Source organism: Seriola aureovittata, chromosome 17 (genome assembly GCF_021018895.1).
Source record: "Seriola aureovittata isolate HTS-2021-v1 ecotype China chromosome 17, ASM2101889v1, whole genome shotgun sequence".
NCBI lineage: Eukaryota > Metazoa > Chordata > Actinopteri > Carangiformes > Carangidae > Seriola > Seriola aureovittata.
The window spans coordinates 15620930-15640260 of NC_079380.1; the positions used below are offsets into that span (position 1 = coordinate 15620930).

General features: G+C 39.0%; 2 protein-coding genes and 1 long non-coding RNA gene across 6 annotated transcripts in view; 1 reads left to right on the forward strand and 2 right to left on the reverse strand.

Annotated features, from left to right (window-relative positions):
• Positions 1-19331, forward strand: part of LOC130185890 (septin-9-like) — a 73975-nt gene that overhangs the window by 33451 nt on the left and 21193 nt on the right. The gene's annotated exons all lie outside the window — the stretch shown is intronic.
• Positions 4431-12562, reverse strand: LOC130185891 (uncharacterized). The gene is made up of 3 exons (XM_056402644.1): positions 11846-12562; positions 7659-10673; positions 4431-7146 (listed from the first exon to the last, which is right to left on the reverse strand). Exon 3 carries the CDS (start codon positions 7143-7145, stop codon positions 5649-5651), a length of 1497 nt encoding a protein of 498 aa, XP_056258619.1. The 5' UTR covers position 7146; positions 7659-10673; positions 11846-12562; the 3' UTR covers positions 4431-5648.
• On the reverse strand, positions 13875-16067 carry LOC130185892 (uncharacterized). The gene is made up of 2 exons (XR_008830209.1): positions 16000-16067; positions 13875-15487 (listed from the first exon to the last, which is right to left on the reverse strand). It is a non-coding gene; the product is annotated as an uncharacterized LOC130185892 (long non-coding RNA).

The following is a 19331-nucleotide window of genomic DNA, read 5'->3' on the forward strand; positions in this document are numbered from 1 at the left end:
GAATTGCAGCGTCCAGGGTCCATTAGCAGGGTTTAAAGGAATGAGGAGCATCGGTTACAGCACATATGTTCCATTTTCAGTGGCATGCTTTATCTTATCATTTTAATTCACAAGCAGACTTCAATCGAAGTTGTGCTTGGGACTGGTTCTTGTTATGGTGGGAAAAATTGTGATCATTTGTGCCTGGATGTATGCAGAGACACTTTTGCAGGTTATTTGTGCTGTATGCTTCCCTCTCTTATCCGATTAGAACAGCTCATCATTGTGTGTGTGTGTGTGTGTGTGTGTGTGTGTGTGTGTGTGTGTAACACTGCTATCTGGAGACAGCTGTGCTCATGGGCTGCTCTCACTGGTGGAGTAGTATCCAGGCGTAGGCGGCTGGGAGGTGATACATTCCAAATCTGGAGGTCATAAAACATTCTACATAAAAATAGAAAGCCTCCAATTTCCACTTTTTATGCTCTGTGTGTGTGTGTAATCTTTCTGTGTCTCTCAATACACACTGCACTTCTTTTGCAAACAGCTAAGGATTTAATTTTAGTTCTGCCTTTTTCTAAAGATATTTCTTTTCTGTAGTTTCCTATGCGCCACCACTGGTGAAACAGAAAGCATATATGCATGCAAAATGTCTTGTTACTTGAAGGGAAATAAGCAAGGAAAAGTGAGAGGATTAAGTCTCAACATTTGCCACATTTGGCTCAGATTACCATCTTCCTCCTCAGCCGTGCATGTGGAGGGAGGGAGGGAGGGAAGGAGGGAGGTCGCTCTAGAAAAAATCTTGAGAAGAAACAAGGAGAAGATAGGAGGTGGAGAAAGGAAGGTTAGTGGGCAGAAGGGAAGAGGGAGAAAAGAAGACGGAGAGAGATGTAAAATGTGTGTGAGAGAGTGATTTCCTGTAAAGTCTTTCTACAGGGAGACAACAAAATGAGAAAAGGCCACTTTAACCTCCAGTTATTTGGGAGTAAAGCTAAACCGACAGACCACACTGCTTTGACGACATGCCCAAAACTACAATTTACTTTCCATTTCCTCAACAAGTACACACCGCACGCATTCAAGCATAACTTTTCTTTTTTTTTTAAGTATTTATTTTTGCATAAATATTTTGTATTGTTTAGAAAGGAAAACTGGGAATGTTTTTCAGTTTAATTCTTTGTTGTTTACTTGTGCTGCTGCTTGTGTCAGCACTGTATCCCATGGGACACAGGCAGTGTTTGTTTTCAATGCGTTTCTCTGGCTGTCCCATTAGTTTATTGTTTCAGGGCCTACATGGTATTTAATGGGGATCCATATGAATGTAAATATGTTGCAAAATGGGAGTGTTTGTAGAATACAATGTGAGAACTTGTGGAACAAAAATCTAAACTCGTGTTTAAATTTGGGAGTTGGCTGGATGTGACTGCACTTTACTTTGAAGCCTCAATGTAAGTCTTAGTGTGGTTTGTGTTTATTTACAGTTCTCGTGTGTTTTTTTTGTGACTTCAAATTCTGCTTTAATCTGTGTCTGTGAATATTTTATACAGGTCAAATTTAATATTTATATTTACCTCCATATCGACCTGCCTCTAGGCCTCTGTATTTTTGTGTCTGTGCTCATGTGCAGGGGAGAGAGACTGATGAATATACTGATATGCATTAAGCTGGTTGTTTTTGTGCCGTAAAACACAAGGTGCTGCAATGACATGCTCCGTTTCAGTTGATTTGTTGGCTGTAACAGGGAGCAGCTGTATCCAGTCTTGTGGTGCTTCCACAGGATGTGATCTCATGTTTATACACACACACACACACACACACACACACACACACACACACACACACACACACACACACACGTACGTTCATTCATTCTGTACACAGCTCATCTTAGTTTCCTGTCCATACCTTGACCTTGATTAATTTTGTCTTAGCTGCTGCGATACATACTACAAAGTCAGTTTAATATCTGGTAAAAGGCACTTTATTCTGAGATGCACAAACTGACCTAACAATAAATAAGGATGACTGGGTTTAGCAGTTTGCATCCCTGACTGTGTGATCCACAAACAGTTGAAACTAAAGGGATAGCTGTTTTTTTACTGAGATAATGTTTTTTTCAGTTATCTTCTGGTGCCAACATTGATGCATGTGAGCTGTGACTTCCTTTATCAGAGGTAAACGCAGCAAGATGAGGGTGTGGCACTTTTCTCTCTCACACACACACACAACACACACACACACACACACACACACACACACACGTACGTTCATTCATTCTGTACACAGCTCATCTTAGTTTCCTGTCCATACCTTGACCTTGATTAATTTTGTCTTAGCTGCTGCGATACATACTACAAAGTCAGTTTAATATCTGGTAAAAGGCACTTTATTCTGAGATGCACAAACTGACCTAACAATAAATAAGGATGACTGGGTTTAGCAGTTTGCATCCCTGACTGTGTGATCCACAAACAGTTGAAACTAAAGGGATAGCTGTTTTTTTACTGAGATAATGTTTTTTTCAGTTATCTTCTGGTGCCAACATTGATGCATGTGAGCTGTGACTTCCTTTATCAGAGGTAAACGCAGCAAGATGAGGGTGTGGCACTTTTCTCTCTCACACACACACACACACACACACACACACACACACACACACACACACACACAGAGGCCTAGAAACTTCCAACTGCATTAGAACAAATAGGACAGTTGATATGGATTCTTATAAAAATACACGCTCTTCATTTATTTCACTGGGACTATTGTATTGGCACAGGGATCTCTATCAAGAGGTTTGAACCTGGCTCATCTTTAGCTGCAGTGCAGTTCAACATCATCCTAATAGAATACCTTATAGCATTTATTTTGCAGGATTGTGTTAATTGCATAAATGCCAAGACAAAAAAATCATAATGCATCAAATGAGTTAAAAGAATTGTGGTGGTTAGTTTATCAATCTGTGCCAACTCTGTAACCACTAGAAAAGATGCCATGAGAAAGATCGCCGAAACTACAAAATTTTAAAGTCTGAGTTTAAAGTTTTTGTGATGTGTAATATGATGGCACTTATTCTACTGCCGAGCTCTCCTGTAGCTGAAAGAAAATTGACAGAGCTGAGATTGTCTGGTGTTACATGTGTGCATTATTGAATTTATAAAATGGTTAAGTGCCTTAGGAGGTACTTGAAAATATGCATTGGTGCAAATTACATCCACTAACTGCCAGGCTACAGCATGAAGTAGAGCGTTCAGCAAAGGACATGTTGGAAGTAGAGCAATGCAACATGATGCAATGTGCTCTGTTTTGTGTCGAATGAGCTTGTGGACTGAGAAACTATTATACACAATTCTTTGGTTGAACTGTGAAGTCTTGCATTGTGAGCTGGCAGGCCAAAAGTGCAGTTAATAATCAGTGATAGTAAAGCATTATTGTGACTGTAACATTATGTGATATGTGCGAAAGAATGCAAAAAGAAGAACTTACGTCATGTAGTCTGAATGTAGATCAGCAACAACTTTACTTATAGATAAATCATAGATTTTGTTTAATTAACCACATAAATGCCAGATAGTCTGGTTCCAGCTTTTTAAAAGTTGTATTTCATTTTAAATTAAACACCTTTTAGTTTAGGACTTGGGATAACTAACTTACTAACTTACTTACTTATATAATTAAATGATCAAAAAGAAAAGAATGAAAAATAATTTTTTGTTGCATCCTTAACTCTTTTTGTGACTTTCATGTACACAAACTGACCCAGTTACCTCAGTTAAACTAAGGCTGGGCCTGGAGGAAGCGTAACGAAATTAAAACCGAATTAACAGATGATGTGTTTTGGTTCAGTGCTCGACCCAGAATGGAGACTGTCACTTCAATGTTGAATAAGTAAATTCATCAATGCCAAAACAAACACAAGAGTCCCTGTATATGTTTGAATGTTTTTATTGTGTAGCAGGAATAAGATGTTTTCTGTAGACTAACAGTAACCTGGACTTCTTGAGGAATTGCTATGAAGAGCTGATCGAAAGTGTCAGCTTTTAGACCTCTTATTTACAAAGCAGTGTGTGTTTGTCATTAACTCTTGGCTCTGGACTCCCATCAGCCTTAGGGAGGGAACTTTTGATTAGTATTCCTTAAAGCTGAATCTTCAACAGTTTGTAATGATGACTCATTATCTTATGATCTGTTTGGTCTTGTGATGGCCTGCTGAGTGCTATCCTAGTTTCAGCACATTAAAACACTACTTGTCTCTTCCACACAAACATAAAGGCCTTTTGATAGGTCTCCTTGGGACTTGGCTAGAAACAAGGACTTGTGCATGTAACAAGGGTTGGAAGTGATCTCTCTGGAAAGTGGGCGTGTGTTTTGCGTGGAGCACACATGCTATTACAAACACAAACACTCACCTGGGTAAATGTTTCTCAAACTTAAAATAAACACTGACATGGATCTGACACATGAAATGTGGTTTATTAAACACACAATTTTAAACATTACAGAAATAATACTAAACAACAGTGCAGGATTTCCTCAATAGACCATAGATGCTTAGCTTAACTCTTTCATTTTTCCATCGGAGCCATTTACATTCTCTTCATCTCTCAGACACAGGATTTAATTATCAGTGAGTCACTACCATTAGATGTGCTGGAGCATGACATTGTGCTGCATGGATAAAGCCTTGAGCTTTATGACCATGCCAGAGCAGTGCATTATGATATACAAAAAGAGCCATTTAGAGAGCTTTAGAGCTTTTATTAACAAACAGCAATTTTGTAAATAGGTAAAAGCTCCAAATGTCCAGCTGTGTAATCATAAAACTTAAAACTGCCATATTGTTTTTGATCTTGTTTTGTAATTTTTCCAGGCAGGTAAGATTGATTCAAATGTTGTTTACAGCAAATGTCAGAGTCTGCAGGTTTTCAGTCCATGCAAAGGCTATATCAATTATTAGACTGATGACTTCCTCATCTCTTGGTGAGGAAGATGTGCTGTTTTTAGTCAGATCCTGTAGTCTGAAATTAAGATGACTGGCAGGGCTCCACCAAAACCCTGACAACTCTGAGCACTTCATGACACACTGAGATGGGTGATTTAAGTTACCCACAAAAAAACCCCAATAAGCTTTTTTTGTGAATACATACAGCAAAAACATAGGACAGATGGAGGACAAATGATTACCCCAATTACCAACAAGTAATGAGAGCTGAGGAGCGAGTGGTTGGCACATCACAATGGGACAGTACATTATGTAAAATTACCTCAGAAAACCACCCTGCATAAATACAATATGAATGAGTGTTTGTGTAGCTTATGTTTAATTATAGATACGGGGCTGGTTGCTTGACTTGTATGAACAGGTCGAGCGGGTCTGATTTATCGGTCTATCTCTAGAAGAAAACAAAGCAGAGCACAAATAATTCTTTAACTTTTTTAAAACTCTCATGCTATTTGATTATGGACTGGGTAGACTCTAACTAAGAATAATGAGATCACTGGTTTGAACACTGTTTAATTTTATCAGAAATTATCATGCAAGGATAAATTCAAATTTGTAATGTGGCTGATAATTTACCTTTTTTTTAAAAAAAAAAAAAAAAAAAAAAAAAAAAAAAAAAAAAAACATTTTGTAAAAAAGATTGTCTATAGTGTATCTGTAGTATTCTTCATCACCTCCAGCTTGGGGTGCTTACTTTAACTTCCTCATCCACGAGTATGAATCGTGCTTGGACTCCTGGGGAAATTGCCATACCTGAGTGATATTCATAGACGTCATAACAGGAGCTCTCAACATCAGCGCTAGGTCTGAATTTGGTTGCCCATTGCCACTGCCACCATTCATAGTGACGTGTGGCTTTATCTGCAGAGGTATAGAACCCAACCCAAGACTTGTTAAATTCTGACCTCCACTCACTGAAAGTCTTCCTAACGAATAAGCGAGCACAAGCCTTACCATCTTTTGCAAAGAGTTGGAGTTTTGCATTGTAGCCTGCTATATCGACTGCTTTGGGATTCTTAAACTCAGGTCCTCTGCATATCTCCTCTCCCACCCTTTTCCAGAAGCAGCACTCTATTCTCACCTTATGCAGCCGGACCTGAAGGCCTTCATTCAGGGGTACTGAGGTGTCACAACTACCTGATTCTCTGTTCCCAATGGACTCATAAATCCTGCTGGCTTCCTGGTCCTCATTGTTCTTGAAAAGCACTACCATCACTCCATTATTTAGACGATGTTTAGGAATGTTTCTCCAAACAATCCTGGCTTTTCCATTCCTGCTGGTCGTCACCTCAAGTAGTGCGTCATCCCTCTCATCATGCAGAAGTCTTGCAAAAATCTGTGAAGTGTCGACCTCCATGTGATTTTGTCTGCTTTCTGGGATGTTGACAACAAAATCAGGTTGTAAATTTCTTCTCGATGCACGCTGAGATCTGTTATGTTTGTTAGAGGAGTACTTTTCCTGGATCACAATAAACACCAGCAGTCCAAGACTAGCAAGGTCACCCCATATGTTTCTGATGTCCCATAAATGGGAATCATCAGCGTTACTTCCAAAGCGTTCTCTGAGCTCTGGCAGTGACTGTTGGTCTTCCCCCACAGAAAACTGCATGATCTCTCTCAAAAGATTGGTAGTGACCTGGTACGTATGGTCTGGATCATACCTTGTCCCCTGATTCTCAGAAGTCTCATAATGCTGTGTGAGGTACACTCTGTCTATTCTCTGCAAAACTTGCCCTCTTGTGTTCTGCTCCATGACTCTGAATATAATCCGGTCCCTGTTTCTTCCCTCATACCCTGCTGGGGGGTAAATGACATAAGATGGAAGTCGCATGGGTGAGTTTTGATGGAGATTGCCAACAGTGTAGTACTGGTATCTCATGTTTCCGTGAGGTAGTGGGTCCAGCAGCCTCTCAAAGTTGCCATAATGATGCGAGCCATAATCTTCATTGTTTGGATCAAAGGTCAAGTATATGACATCGTTATTGTCGATATCAACAATGTTGGCAAACCAGTGGAGCAGCAGGAGACTGTGATTGGGCACAGATTGGCCAAAGCTGATTTTCTTCAAATCATTGATTGAATTGAACTTTTTCACAGCTGACACAGAGGTCAGGGTAAGGAACAGAGCTACACAGCAACTTGTGACTCTTCCTGACATCTTCATCATCCTGTAACAATATTGAATAAGTTACTGGCTGCATTATTCAATCCGTACATGCATTTGTAACAAGGGATGGATCTAATGCTTATTGTCACGATTGATAAATCTGGTTTATAGATCAAAGGTAAAAATGTCAAATCCATAGTTATATGCAAATTTAACAATAATGGTATTTTGACTTGATAAATAACAACCACTTAACGCCATAAACTATTTCATTATACAAATACATAACACAATTCCAAGGAAAGATATTAAACAAAGTAGTTACATGTCTCAAGGCTAAAGGTGGATGTTGTTGGGGCTAGGTGTATCTGTTGTTGAATTTGGAAATGCTACTGCGTGTTCCTCACTTCTATGTGAAAGAGTACACTTATGACACAACAAAGATTTCAGAGAAGACTGGCCAGGTTCAGAGTACTCCAACCAAATAAAGTCAACTGCATTGTGTCTAAGTGTTATTTTCACCTTTTTAGAGAAATCTTTACCAAGCAGAAATAAGGAAGAAAGAGCACTCACCTGCTTTAGTCAGCTGCTGTTGAATGTCTGATCTCTGTGTTTGTGTGAGAGCAGTTTAAACTCCCTGTTGGTTTCCTTTTCCTTGTAAATGAAACTGGGGAAACTAGCATTGCTGGTGGTTACAGGAGTTTTGACACAGCTGTTTAGAAAGATTTATTCTGTGAGTTTTTTTCTTTTCTTTTTTTCCTTTGAGCAGGTTTAGATTTGAAACATGCCTGTGCAGGTCCAGGTTTGACAGTGACTGTGTCCTTTTACTGCAGGGTGAGGAACTACAAGATCTGTAATAGAGGCTGGCTTATTATTAACTAGTATTTGCTTATCACAGATCAGTTTCAAATTACAGAACCTGATTCTTTTATTGCATGCATTTTTCTGTATATTTCTATACTATCCTTTTTTTTTTTTTTTTTTTTTTTTTTTTATTGTACCTCAGTACATACAGTATGTGTCACAACTCTTGATAATCTAATTTGAGGTTTCATTGCCTAAAAGTAGTGAGATGTTGGGAAATGTATTATTGTCAGTTTTATTTTTTGCACCCTGTGGTGACAATATTGGCCTAATAAATGTGGTGAACTTTGCTTTTATTAGATGGATGCACAGTAAAATGGTCCAGAAATCAGGAGTGAGAAACAGGGATGACATGCAATAAAAGGTCCCAGCTGGATTCAAACCCAAGTATGTGGTGGTTTTAGACCAGTTTGTTCTATTGGAGTTAAACAATTTTTTCCCCAATATATTTCCATCCATAAACAAATTTTGAATTTTGGACTTTTGGCCAGGCATAACAAGTTTGAAGATGTCACCTTGATGATAACATTTTTGCCATTATTACAATTGTTTCATTATTATATTATTTTACTTTTACTATGATTAATTGATTAGTTAAAAACATAATTAAAGTGATTACTCAATAAAGAAAGTAATGGCGAGTTGCTGCTCTAACTGAACTTGAATAAGTAAATTCATCAACACAAAGACCAACACAAGAGTTTCCCTCTGTATTTGAATTCTTCTTCACATTGACCTGGGCTTCTTGAGGAAATGGTATGAAGAGATGATCAAATGTGTCAGCTTTATAGACTTTATTTACAGACCAAACAAAGCAGTGTGTGGTATATAAATGCACCATTTTCAACGTTACAGAAAGAATACAAATCATGTAAAATACATTCCTGATTTTTTTTTTTTTTATATATCCAAAAGCTAATATATATTTACAGAAGGTTGTTCTTAAGAGGCCATAGCACATTTCACTCATTTGTTTCATTTATACATCAGAGCTATTTAAATTCTTTTCATGTTTATCAGACACAGGATGTGGCAGCAATTAGTCACTACTTTTAGATTCAATGTGCTGGAGCATGACATTATTGCAAGAATAAAACCTGTAGGTTTATGATTGTACCAGAGCAGAATTTGTGAAGTTATTACCTAACTGCAGTTTTTTTTAATAGAAATATAAAGCTCAAATATCCAGATATGTTTTTGGCGAAATACAACCCCTTACACGTAACCCTTTAATAAAGCTTAAAACTGCCATGTTGTTTTTAAAAAAAAAAAAACAAAAAAAAACAAAAACAAATTTAAAACAAATTCAAGAGCCATTCAAATGTTATTTACAGCAGATGTCTCTTGAGGTCAGCTTCTGCAGGTTTTCAGTCAGAACAAACACTTCACCACCTTCAATCACTGATGACTCCTTCAGCTCTTGGTGAAGAAGATGTGCTGATCACTGAGTTTTTACTATGATCCTATAGTCTGATAAAGTTGGCTGACTGACTGGTCTGAACTGAATCCCTCAAGACTCCCAGCGCTTCAATGCAAACAGTTGTGATTTTTTTAATATTTGGTCTTTCATCACAAGCATGTCATACTAAGCCTATGTCTCAATATGAAGAAAATAAAGTACACAATTAATGCATCATATGGAGGCAAAACAAAGCATACAACAGAATAGTAGAACTACCCGTCGCCATCATCCAGGTCTACTGAGGTGTCATAACAGTCTGATTCTCATTCATGTTAACTCCTGCTGGCTTCCATGTCTTCGTCATCATTGAAAAGCATTTCCATCACACTTTTGTTTAGACAATATCTAGCAACTTGCTCTCCCTCATGTCTTGTCATCTTCTCATATCTGATGAAGAAATGACAATCATAACAACTAACAAAAATAAAATGACCGCAATACAAGTACAGATGCCTGTACAGATGTTTGAAGTATTAGCATTCCCATGATTTTGTCTGCTGCCAAAGAAATCAATGTCTGTGTTTCTTCTTGCCGCCTGCAGATGACTGTAGTTGGATTGGTTAGAGTAGTACCCTCTCTGGAGCACAATAAACAGCAGCAGTCCAAGACCAGCAAGTTGACCCCATGTGTTTCTTATGTCCTGTAATTGGAAGTCATTAGCGTTTCTTCCAAAGCGATCTCTGAGGTACATGAGTGACTGCCGATTTTCTACAGAAAACTCTCTGATTTCTCTTAAAAGGTTAGTCGTGATCTCGTAGGTATGATCTGGATCATATGTCCCCGGATGTTCAGGAACCCCATAATGCTGTGTGAGGTACACTCTGTGTATCCTCTGCCGTCCTGTGTTCTGATCGCTGACTCTGACTATGATCCGGTCCCTGTTTCTTCCCGTATACTCTGCCTTGGGATGGAGGACATAAGATGGAAGTCGCCTGGGCGAGTCTTGATGGAGATTGCCAACAGTGTAGTACCGGTGTCCGTAAGGCCGTTGTTCCAACAGCCCCTCAAAGTTGCCATAATGATGCGAGCCATAATCTTCATTGTTTGGATCAAAGGTCAAGTATATGACATTGTTTCTGTCAATATCAACAATGTTGGCAAACCAGTGGAGCAGCAGGAGACTGTGCGTGGGCACAGATTGGCCAAAGTTGATTTCCTTCAAATCATTGATTGAATTGAGCTTTCTCACAGCTGACACAGAGGTCAGGGTAAGGAACAGAGCTACACAGCAACTTGTGACTCTTCCTGACATCTTCATCATCCTGTAACAATATTGAAAAAATCCTTAGTTGAATTTTCAATTTGTACTCTACATTCTCAATCCATACATTTATTAGTCATAAGGGATGCATCTAATTATTATTTTCATGATTGATAATTTTATTTTATTTTCTAGGATTTTCAATGATGACATCATTTTAACTCACAAAACATGGGTTCACAATTTTTCCACTCGGTCTTAAAACGATAGAATTAAAACATTTTTTTGTTATTGTTCCTCCAGCTAATACTGGCAAGAGCAGTTGGGCTGATATTAGGGATTATTTCTTTGCAAACATATATTTCATATGAAGCTAAAATTAGGTTTCAGCAGTCTTACCAAATTAAAACCAGTGAATGCATTGCAAAGTTAGTCGTTTTAGTATAAACTTCCTTCTTTGTGCTTCAACAGACGGTGTTACCTTGCTATTGCTTTTATTTCTGACAGAGGAATAGTAAAACAAAGAGTGGAGTTTAGGGGAGTCGTGCAGTTGGCCCCGGTTCAAGTCCCGCATTGGACGGCCTTTGCTGCATGTCATTCCCCCTCTCTCTGCCTCCCCATTTCCTGTCTATCTACTGTACTATCAAATAAAGGCATAAAAAAATATACTTTTAAAATAAAAAATAAAAGAAAGAGTGGAGTTTATACTAAGATTGTTGCATCAGGAAGGAATCACTTAATTGTCAGTATGAACAGGAGGAACGCCTGAATGTTGTTTTAAGACAGACTTGTAAAAAATTAAACTTGTCTGGTTTAACTGTAGAAATGTCAGTTTTATAACTTTAAGTAAACTGCTAACAACTACTAACTAAATAACACAAACAATAATAGCAAATTATTTTTCTATTTATCCTGTGTTTGATTAATCAATAATCACAATTCCTACAAACAAAGAAGTTAAATGTTTCAAGGCTATGAGGGGGATGTTGGTGGATGTATTTATATGTTGTTGAATTTGGAAACACTAATGTGTTTCTCATGTGTGAAAAGAAGATTTCAGAGAAGACTGGCTAAGCGCAGAGTGATCTAGTCCTAATCTAATAAAACAAACTGTCAGATGCATTGTGCTTAAGTCTAACATTCACAAACAAGACTAGGCACAAACAGCTCACTAATGATGTTGAATGGAAGCTGAGGTAAAACCAAAAGCTATGAGAAAATAAGGGCACTCACCTGTTTAAGTCGGCTGGTTTTAAGTTTCTGTTCTCTGTCTTTGTGTATGAGCAGTTGTAATTTTCATTTCCTTATAAATGAAACCGGGGGAACAAGCATTGCTAGTGGTTACAGGAAGGAAGTTTGTTTCAAAAAGCAGAATCACTGACACAGCTTTATGACAATGCCTGCAAAGAGAGTAGAGTTTGCACTGTTATTATCTACAGTTTGAATTAAATGGCTCCGGGTAGCCAGGTGTACGTTGTATCCGGGTATGCGGCAGAACCCACTTGTGTCACTTATTACAGAAGTAACAAAAGAATAAAGCAGCAGAAAAAGACGAGATGTATAAACAACAAACTCAATGGTGACTGCAGCTGATAAACAGACAGAACGCTACATTGCCAGGCAACGCAGTAGTTGTTGTACAGTGTTGCACATACGTGTCTGAATGTCACTCCGTATCTCATGCACCGCAAAGTCCTCCTTAACCTGCTCTGAATCTAGCTTCTCTGTTGGTTCTCACTGCAAAATATAACCAGTCCACTCTGCCTCTCTGTCTCATTGCGCTCCTCACAATTTTAGGATTTAGTGTTAGCCAGACCCGGCATGCACCTTTAGTCAAATAACATGGCGGGTATGTCTGCACGATATGAGGAAAATTTGCGATGTGAAATTACACTGTTAAATTTTACGATGACGATATTACTTGAGATAAGTGAACAGATATTGAAGTGTGTATACAGTTTTTTGCTAAGCGAAGCTGAATGGGAAAGGGCAGACAAAGGTCTTTCTCTCTCTGCTGCAGGTAACGTTGCTGGGGGGTGGGGTGGGGGGGGGTTGTAGCTTTTCTTCGTGTTTAAATCTTGTCGAACAGGTGGTGTGATGAAGGACAGTAAATAAAATGTGTTTTTTTCTAATTCATCGTGTATTCAGCCGGTCTTTTGCGATGTGTTTATTGCACAAGTTCATATCGCGATGATGTTTAAAATAAGCTTAATCAATCAGCACTAGAATTAACGCGCGTCCTCAGTGATCCGATCATAGTGCAAAGCTCCGTACGTCAGTTCACACCTGACTTTAAAATGCGTCTCCACATGCGTCTTGATTGACCACTTGTGATCGGATCTCACTTCCCCGCTTGATATGCAAGTAACCCCGCCGTGCCCCTCTCTCTCTCTCTCACTTGCTCGGTCCATAGACTGTAAATAAAGATGGACGTAGCCTCCGTGACGTCACCCAAGGGTTTCTGAAGAGTGGTTTTGAAGTTCAGAGTGGGCCTTTCCGTCATCGCCATCCAAAAAACTGTTGCTGCTGTAAAGTTGGGCATTTTAACATGGGAGTCTATGGGGATTGACTGGCTTTTGGAGCCATTCAAGAAGTGCAGTTTTTGGTGCTTCCGTGTTCACTTCATTTTTCAGCCTTGCATATAAAGCAGGGAAGTGAGATCCGATCACAAGTGGTCAATCAAGACGCATGTGGAGATGCATTTTAAAGCCAGGTGTGAACTGACGAACTGAGAGCTGTCCACTTGTGATCGGATCACTGAGACGGATGTTAATACCAGGTCTTAAGAGGGCCTATGAAACACAAGTAGGCGGCCCTTCAGTGTGGCCCAGGACGCATTTGCGTTTACACTGCTAAAAGAATGTGGACACATGTGGCCCAGACCACCTCAGATTCGGTCTGACAATATTTGACTCGTTTTCCCATTAATGTAGTTACTTATTATTTGTAATATTAAATTAATACTAAATTGAATTTGCCTGCCACAGTGTAACATATATAATCGCATATAACTGATGTTTGCAACACACAAGCACATAGAGAGAGACAGAACGCGTCATTTAGTTCAGTGTCTGATGCTGCTGCTTTATATGTTGGTAAAAAGAACTCAATGAGGGACACACTCGCTTTTTTGGTCACTCCTCTTTCTCTCTCACCCATAGGATAACATAACGTTAACCTAACACACAGGTGTAGTGCAGCCAGAGCCAGCAGAACAACGCTCCAATACTTTTTTTCCCCAGATGAAATAAAATATCCACGGTTCACATAATCCGGTTTATTTACACACACACTTTAAGCACTTGAAGATCTGATGAGTAAACATGAGTAAATGTAATTCGTTACTCCCACCCCTGGTAACAGTTTACTGCAGAATGAAGCATAGCAATGTTTCTCTCAGAAATATGCACTAGTCAAAACACAGGACCTTCTTCCTGTATTTAATATCTTGCTCCTGCCTCAGACAACATCTGACCAACAAGAAAAGTGAATGTTTTCACATGGTTTGTAGCGGTGCATTTTGGTTCACTTGGATTTCTGTCTCTGTAAAAAGAAACTTAACCAAGGGGAAAATGCTCAAGTTTACAAAGTTATCAATTGACCTCAGACCAGAGCAAACAAGTTATAGGTGCAAAAACACCCTGGAATAAATTTGACTGATTGGGCTGAACCAAAACCCTTAAGGCTCTCAGCCCTTCATGACAGTGATTTTTCAGTATTTGTATCATTCATCACAGGCATGTCATAATAAGCCTACATGTCAATAATAACTGAACAGTGTTTACAAAATAAGCTAATATAATACACAATTAATTAAACATGGATTCAGAACAAAGCATACGACAGGATAATAGAGCAACTTGTTGCCTTCAACCAGGTGTACTGAGCTGTCATAACAGCCTGATTCTCACTCATCTTAAGTCCTGCTGGTTTCCTGGTCATCATCATTGAAAAGCATTTCCATCACAATTTGGTTTAGACAATATCTTAGGAACATTTTCTTGTCATCTTCTCATTGATAAATAAATGACAATCCCAATAACAACTAACAAAAAAATCAATAAATAACTATCACAAGGACAGCATGTGCCGTTGTCTGAAGTATCAGCAAAATCGTGGGCGTTTTGTGTGTTTTCTGAAAAGTTGACAACAGTGTCTGTGTTTCTTCTTGCCGCATGCTGAGGTCTGTTGTTGAATTGGTTAGAGGAGTACTTTTCCTGGAGCACAATAAACAGCAGCAGTCCAAGGCAAGCAAGTTGACCGCATGTGTTACTGATGTCCTGTAATTGGAAGTCATCAGCGTTTCTTTCAAAGCGATCTCTTAGATACGTCAGTGACCGCTGGTTTTGTCCTACAGAAAACTCTCTGATTTCTCTTAAAAGGTGAATACTGATCTCGTACGTATGAGCTGGATCATAATGCTGTGTGAGGTACACTCGGTCTATTCTCTGCCATCCTGTGTTCTGATCCCTAACTCTGAAGATGATCCGGTCCATGTTTGTTCCTGCATATCCTGCGGGGGGATCCACGACATAATCTGGAAGTTCCTCAGCAGTGTTTTCATTGAGATTGCCAACAGTGTAGTACTGGTGTTCAGGAGGTAGTCGGTCCAGCAGCCTCTCATAGTTGCCATAATGATGCGAGCCATAATCTCTGTTTGGATCAAAGGTGAAATGTATGACGTTGTTTCTGTCAATTTCAACAATGTTGGCAAACCAGTGGAGCAGCAGGAGACTGTGCGTGGGCAAAGATTTGCCAAAGTTGATTTCCTTCAAATCATTGATTGAATTGAGCTTTCTCACAGCTGACACAGAGGTCAGGATAAGGAACAGAGCTACACAGCAACTTGTGACTCTTCGTGACATCCACATTATCCTGTAAAACATTGAAAAGTTATTAAGTTAAAAACTGACATTTTCACTTTTTTTCTTCTTTTTTTTTTTTTTTTTTTACAGTGAGGTAAAACTGTTAATTTTATAACTCTAAGCAAACTAAAAAATAACATTTGATATAACTTGAGAAATGTCAAACAATAATCACAAATTATCTTTCTGTTAATCCTGTTTGATTAATCAGTAATCATAACTCAATTAATTTGAAACAAAGTAGTTAAAGGCTATAAAGTGGATGTTGGTGGATATGTGCATCTGTTGCTGAATTTATTCTTCAATTCTATTTCATAAGTTTACTCAGATACATGGTTCTCAGACACAACAAAGGTTTCAGGGGAAGACTGACTGAGCGCAGTGTAAGCTACTCCAGATCTAACCAAACAACCTGTCAGCTGCATTGTGCCTTTCTAAGTAAAGAAACCTTCACAAAGCAGACAGAGCTAAATGAAGCCAAGGTAAATGAACAGCTAGCAATCATAATATAAGAGCACTCACCTGTGTAAGTCTGCTGCTGTTCTGTATCTGATCTCTGTGTTTGTATGAGAGCAGTCATAACTCCCTTTAGGTCACAGTTTCCTGGTAAATGAAACTGAAACGAGCATTACTTCAGGGAAGTTTAATATAGCTGTTTGGATCAAATTTCCTTCTGTATTCAAGAAAGGAAAAAGTAACCAGTCATATGCCTGTAATATTTGTGATATTTTCTTCGTTTTTTAAATGTATTTATTTATTTTTATATTATATTGAGTATAAAAATTCATATCGCCCTTTTCAAGACATTTGAAATTATCACTACATCACAAAATGTTAGTTTGACTGTTGGCAAAATATAAGCATTAAAAAAAATCACTGATACCAAATAAAAATAGTATGTTGAACTCGTATCTGTACCTCTCATGTGATTGTAGAACGAGGACCAGTTAAAATTACTGCTGCAACTCCTACCAGCAACCAGCAGGAGACGCTGTCGCACAGGTAGTTGGCTTCACTCACCTGGAAGGTATCAAGCCTGGAGCGTGTAAAAGCTTTGTTTCAGCACTGCATTTAAAGCCTGTTATAATTTACAATTACGAACACATCAAATAGCAGATCAGCTGTCCAGCTCCACACACACACACACACACACACACACACACACACACACACACACACACACACACACACATAACATGGTTAAACGTGAGGAGCCAATGTGAGGCTGCAAACACTGTTTTCAGAGCAGTGAGTGGTCTCATTCGGCTGTTTGCTATAAGTAGCAAGTATTTCCTAGAGAACTGGTTTCATTTGACACCTACATACACACAAGTATACAGAGACACATTTAAGTTTATCTTGATATCCTGTATGGAGGCTTTGGTACTCCCTTTGGGCAAGGCAGAGAGGGAGTTTAAAAAAAACACACACAAAGGAAACATTTAGTTTCTCTGTGGTCACCACCCACATCTTTCACATGGGCAGCACAAGATCATCATACAAGTGATGCTGTATAATGATGCTATGGTCGCTGTCTTTTTATTGTTTTTTGTTTTGTCTGTTTATTTCTTGCTGTACTCCTCAACATGCAGTGGAGCTAAAGATCACACATTCAGTGATATTTCAGAACATTCGGTTTTGTGTTTTTTTTGTTGTTCTACTGAAACAGGATTTGACCAACCCAAGTTTATCTCTCACTCCTCCAAGTGTACTGATATAATGTGTTCCCGTCTTCCCTTTGATGTAATTACAATATATTCACAAATGTTCATAAACTTCATAACTTTCACTGTACATTTTCTGTAGATGGAAAAGAGAACCGAGTAATGCACTTAATATAATGCACCCAGTGACTCATGCTGCTACAATCCATCATGTTTCTGTCTTATGAAAGACCTTGGACAGCTGCAAGGAACGCTGTCAGGGGTCAGCCAGGCAGCCCTATACTCCGCCTGCCAATACATGACACCATCTTGGCTCAGCGTGGCCCAGAAACATCAGCCGCTGCCATTGGCTTTCTGTCGCCACATACCTTGTCTCTTCAAAATGAAGATCTTTTTATCTGGAAAAGACCATGTCCCCAGCAGGGCAGCTACTCTGTTAATAAAGGAGCACGCCAAGTTATGTCGGATCAAACAAATGACGGTTGGCTCACACTGCATGTATGCAGGGTTCACTCAGGAGTCAGCGTCTTTAAGAAGAAACTTGGAAGGGGAGGGAAAGAAAATCTTTTTTTTTTTTTCTCACAAAAGGTCCATCTTAACCTATTAATAACATCTGTAAAGTCCTGTGTCAGCTTTCATAGTTTAAGGGTTGACACAGAGCTAAAGTTTGCAGTGAATGTGGTATGTTGGGCGTCAGTGATTATGGGGGCGACATAGTTTTACACTCTGGGGAGCTCAGAGAAAGGGTTAACTCAAGGGTTTGGTGTAAAATAGAAAGAACACAGAGAGAGAGAAAGTTATTAGTGAAACATAAAGAGAGTGGCTCCAGAGAGGCGGTGATGTGGGAAACGGGCAAGAGGAAAAGTTTGTGTTTAGAGCTCCAAGTTGGCAAGTGATGGTTTGCACAAAGCTGTTCAGCCCTGTAACAGTCTCTCTTTTTAAACAGGAGAGCAACTGTGTCATGACACAAAATCACAGATGAGGATACTGTAGTAAACTGACTTAATTTGGGCATTCATTTTTGTTTTTGACTTGAATGAAAGAGGAAACAGGCATGTTGCATTTGGTTGCCTCTGTGGTCTGTGAGATCGATTACATTTTTTTTTCTTTTTCAGTTCACTACACTGTGGCTTGTTTTATCTCTGGCACAGTAAAGATATACTGTACAGTAGGAGTAACATGTTCTTGTGTAATATCCTTCTATGGTCATGTCTGCATCGTAAACTGCTTTTGTAAAGAAGATCTAGGCTTCGAAAACTCAACTGAGGATATGCTGTTAAGTACACGGAGACGGGGCTGCTGCTGAGGTGATTTTAAAAACCCCACTTGCTGAGAGCAGAAAGCTCCCTCTAGTAGCTTCTAAACCCACTAGTAACTCCTGTCAGGTCTATCTACATTTTAGTATCACTCTAAAGCTGAATATGCATATTCAGTTTAAAACAAGGGGTTTTATTGATTAAATAGATTTTCAGAGAGAGGGAAATGAAAAGAGAAGGTTTAGGAAAAAAAGGTTTTAAGAGAGGGGGCCTTAGTTTGGGGGAGATGTACCATTTCCCACTTTGTAACACTGAGTACAATGGTTTATTTTAACTCCATATTTGGTAAGACCAGGGTTTGATCACACTTACACGGTCTTCTGTGTTTATATGTTGTTGTTTTTTTGTTTTTTTTATCTTGTGTGTTTATAGTGCAGAATTTTGAAGGTCCATGACATTGCTTCAGATTGGTTGGATGGGTATGGTATAAATGCTGCATTGGGTGTAGCAGGTATTCAACACTGAGGTGCCAACGTGCACCCGGAGAAGGGGTTCATCCCGGCAACTAAGTCTGTGTAATGACATGAAACAAATCCATCTTTGCAGCCTGTTGTGTGTGTTTTTTCAGGAACATGACTCTTCATCTCGAGGAATGCAGGTGCTGCCCTTAGAGTGTGTGTGTGTGTGTGTGTGTGTGTGTGTGTGTGTTTGCACTCAAGCCCTGCACTGGTGTATAATTACACTTCCTGTGAGGCTGAAGACAGCTGTTTCCTCTCCTCTTTAATCACACAAATATACATACTCCATAAGAACAGTAATCGGACAAAGTAATTGGTTTGTTCTCAGGTTTTAAAAAATAAGTGATGGCTGCATTTCTGACTATTCAACAGAAATCTCCAACTGTTGAGAACTTTTTAAGCTTTAATTTCTTTTG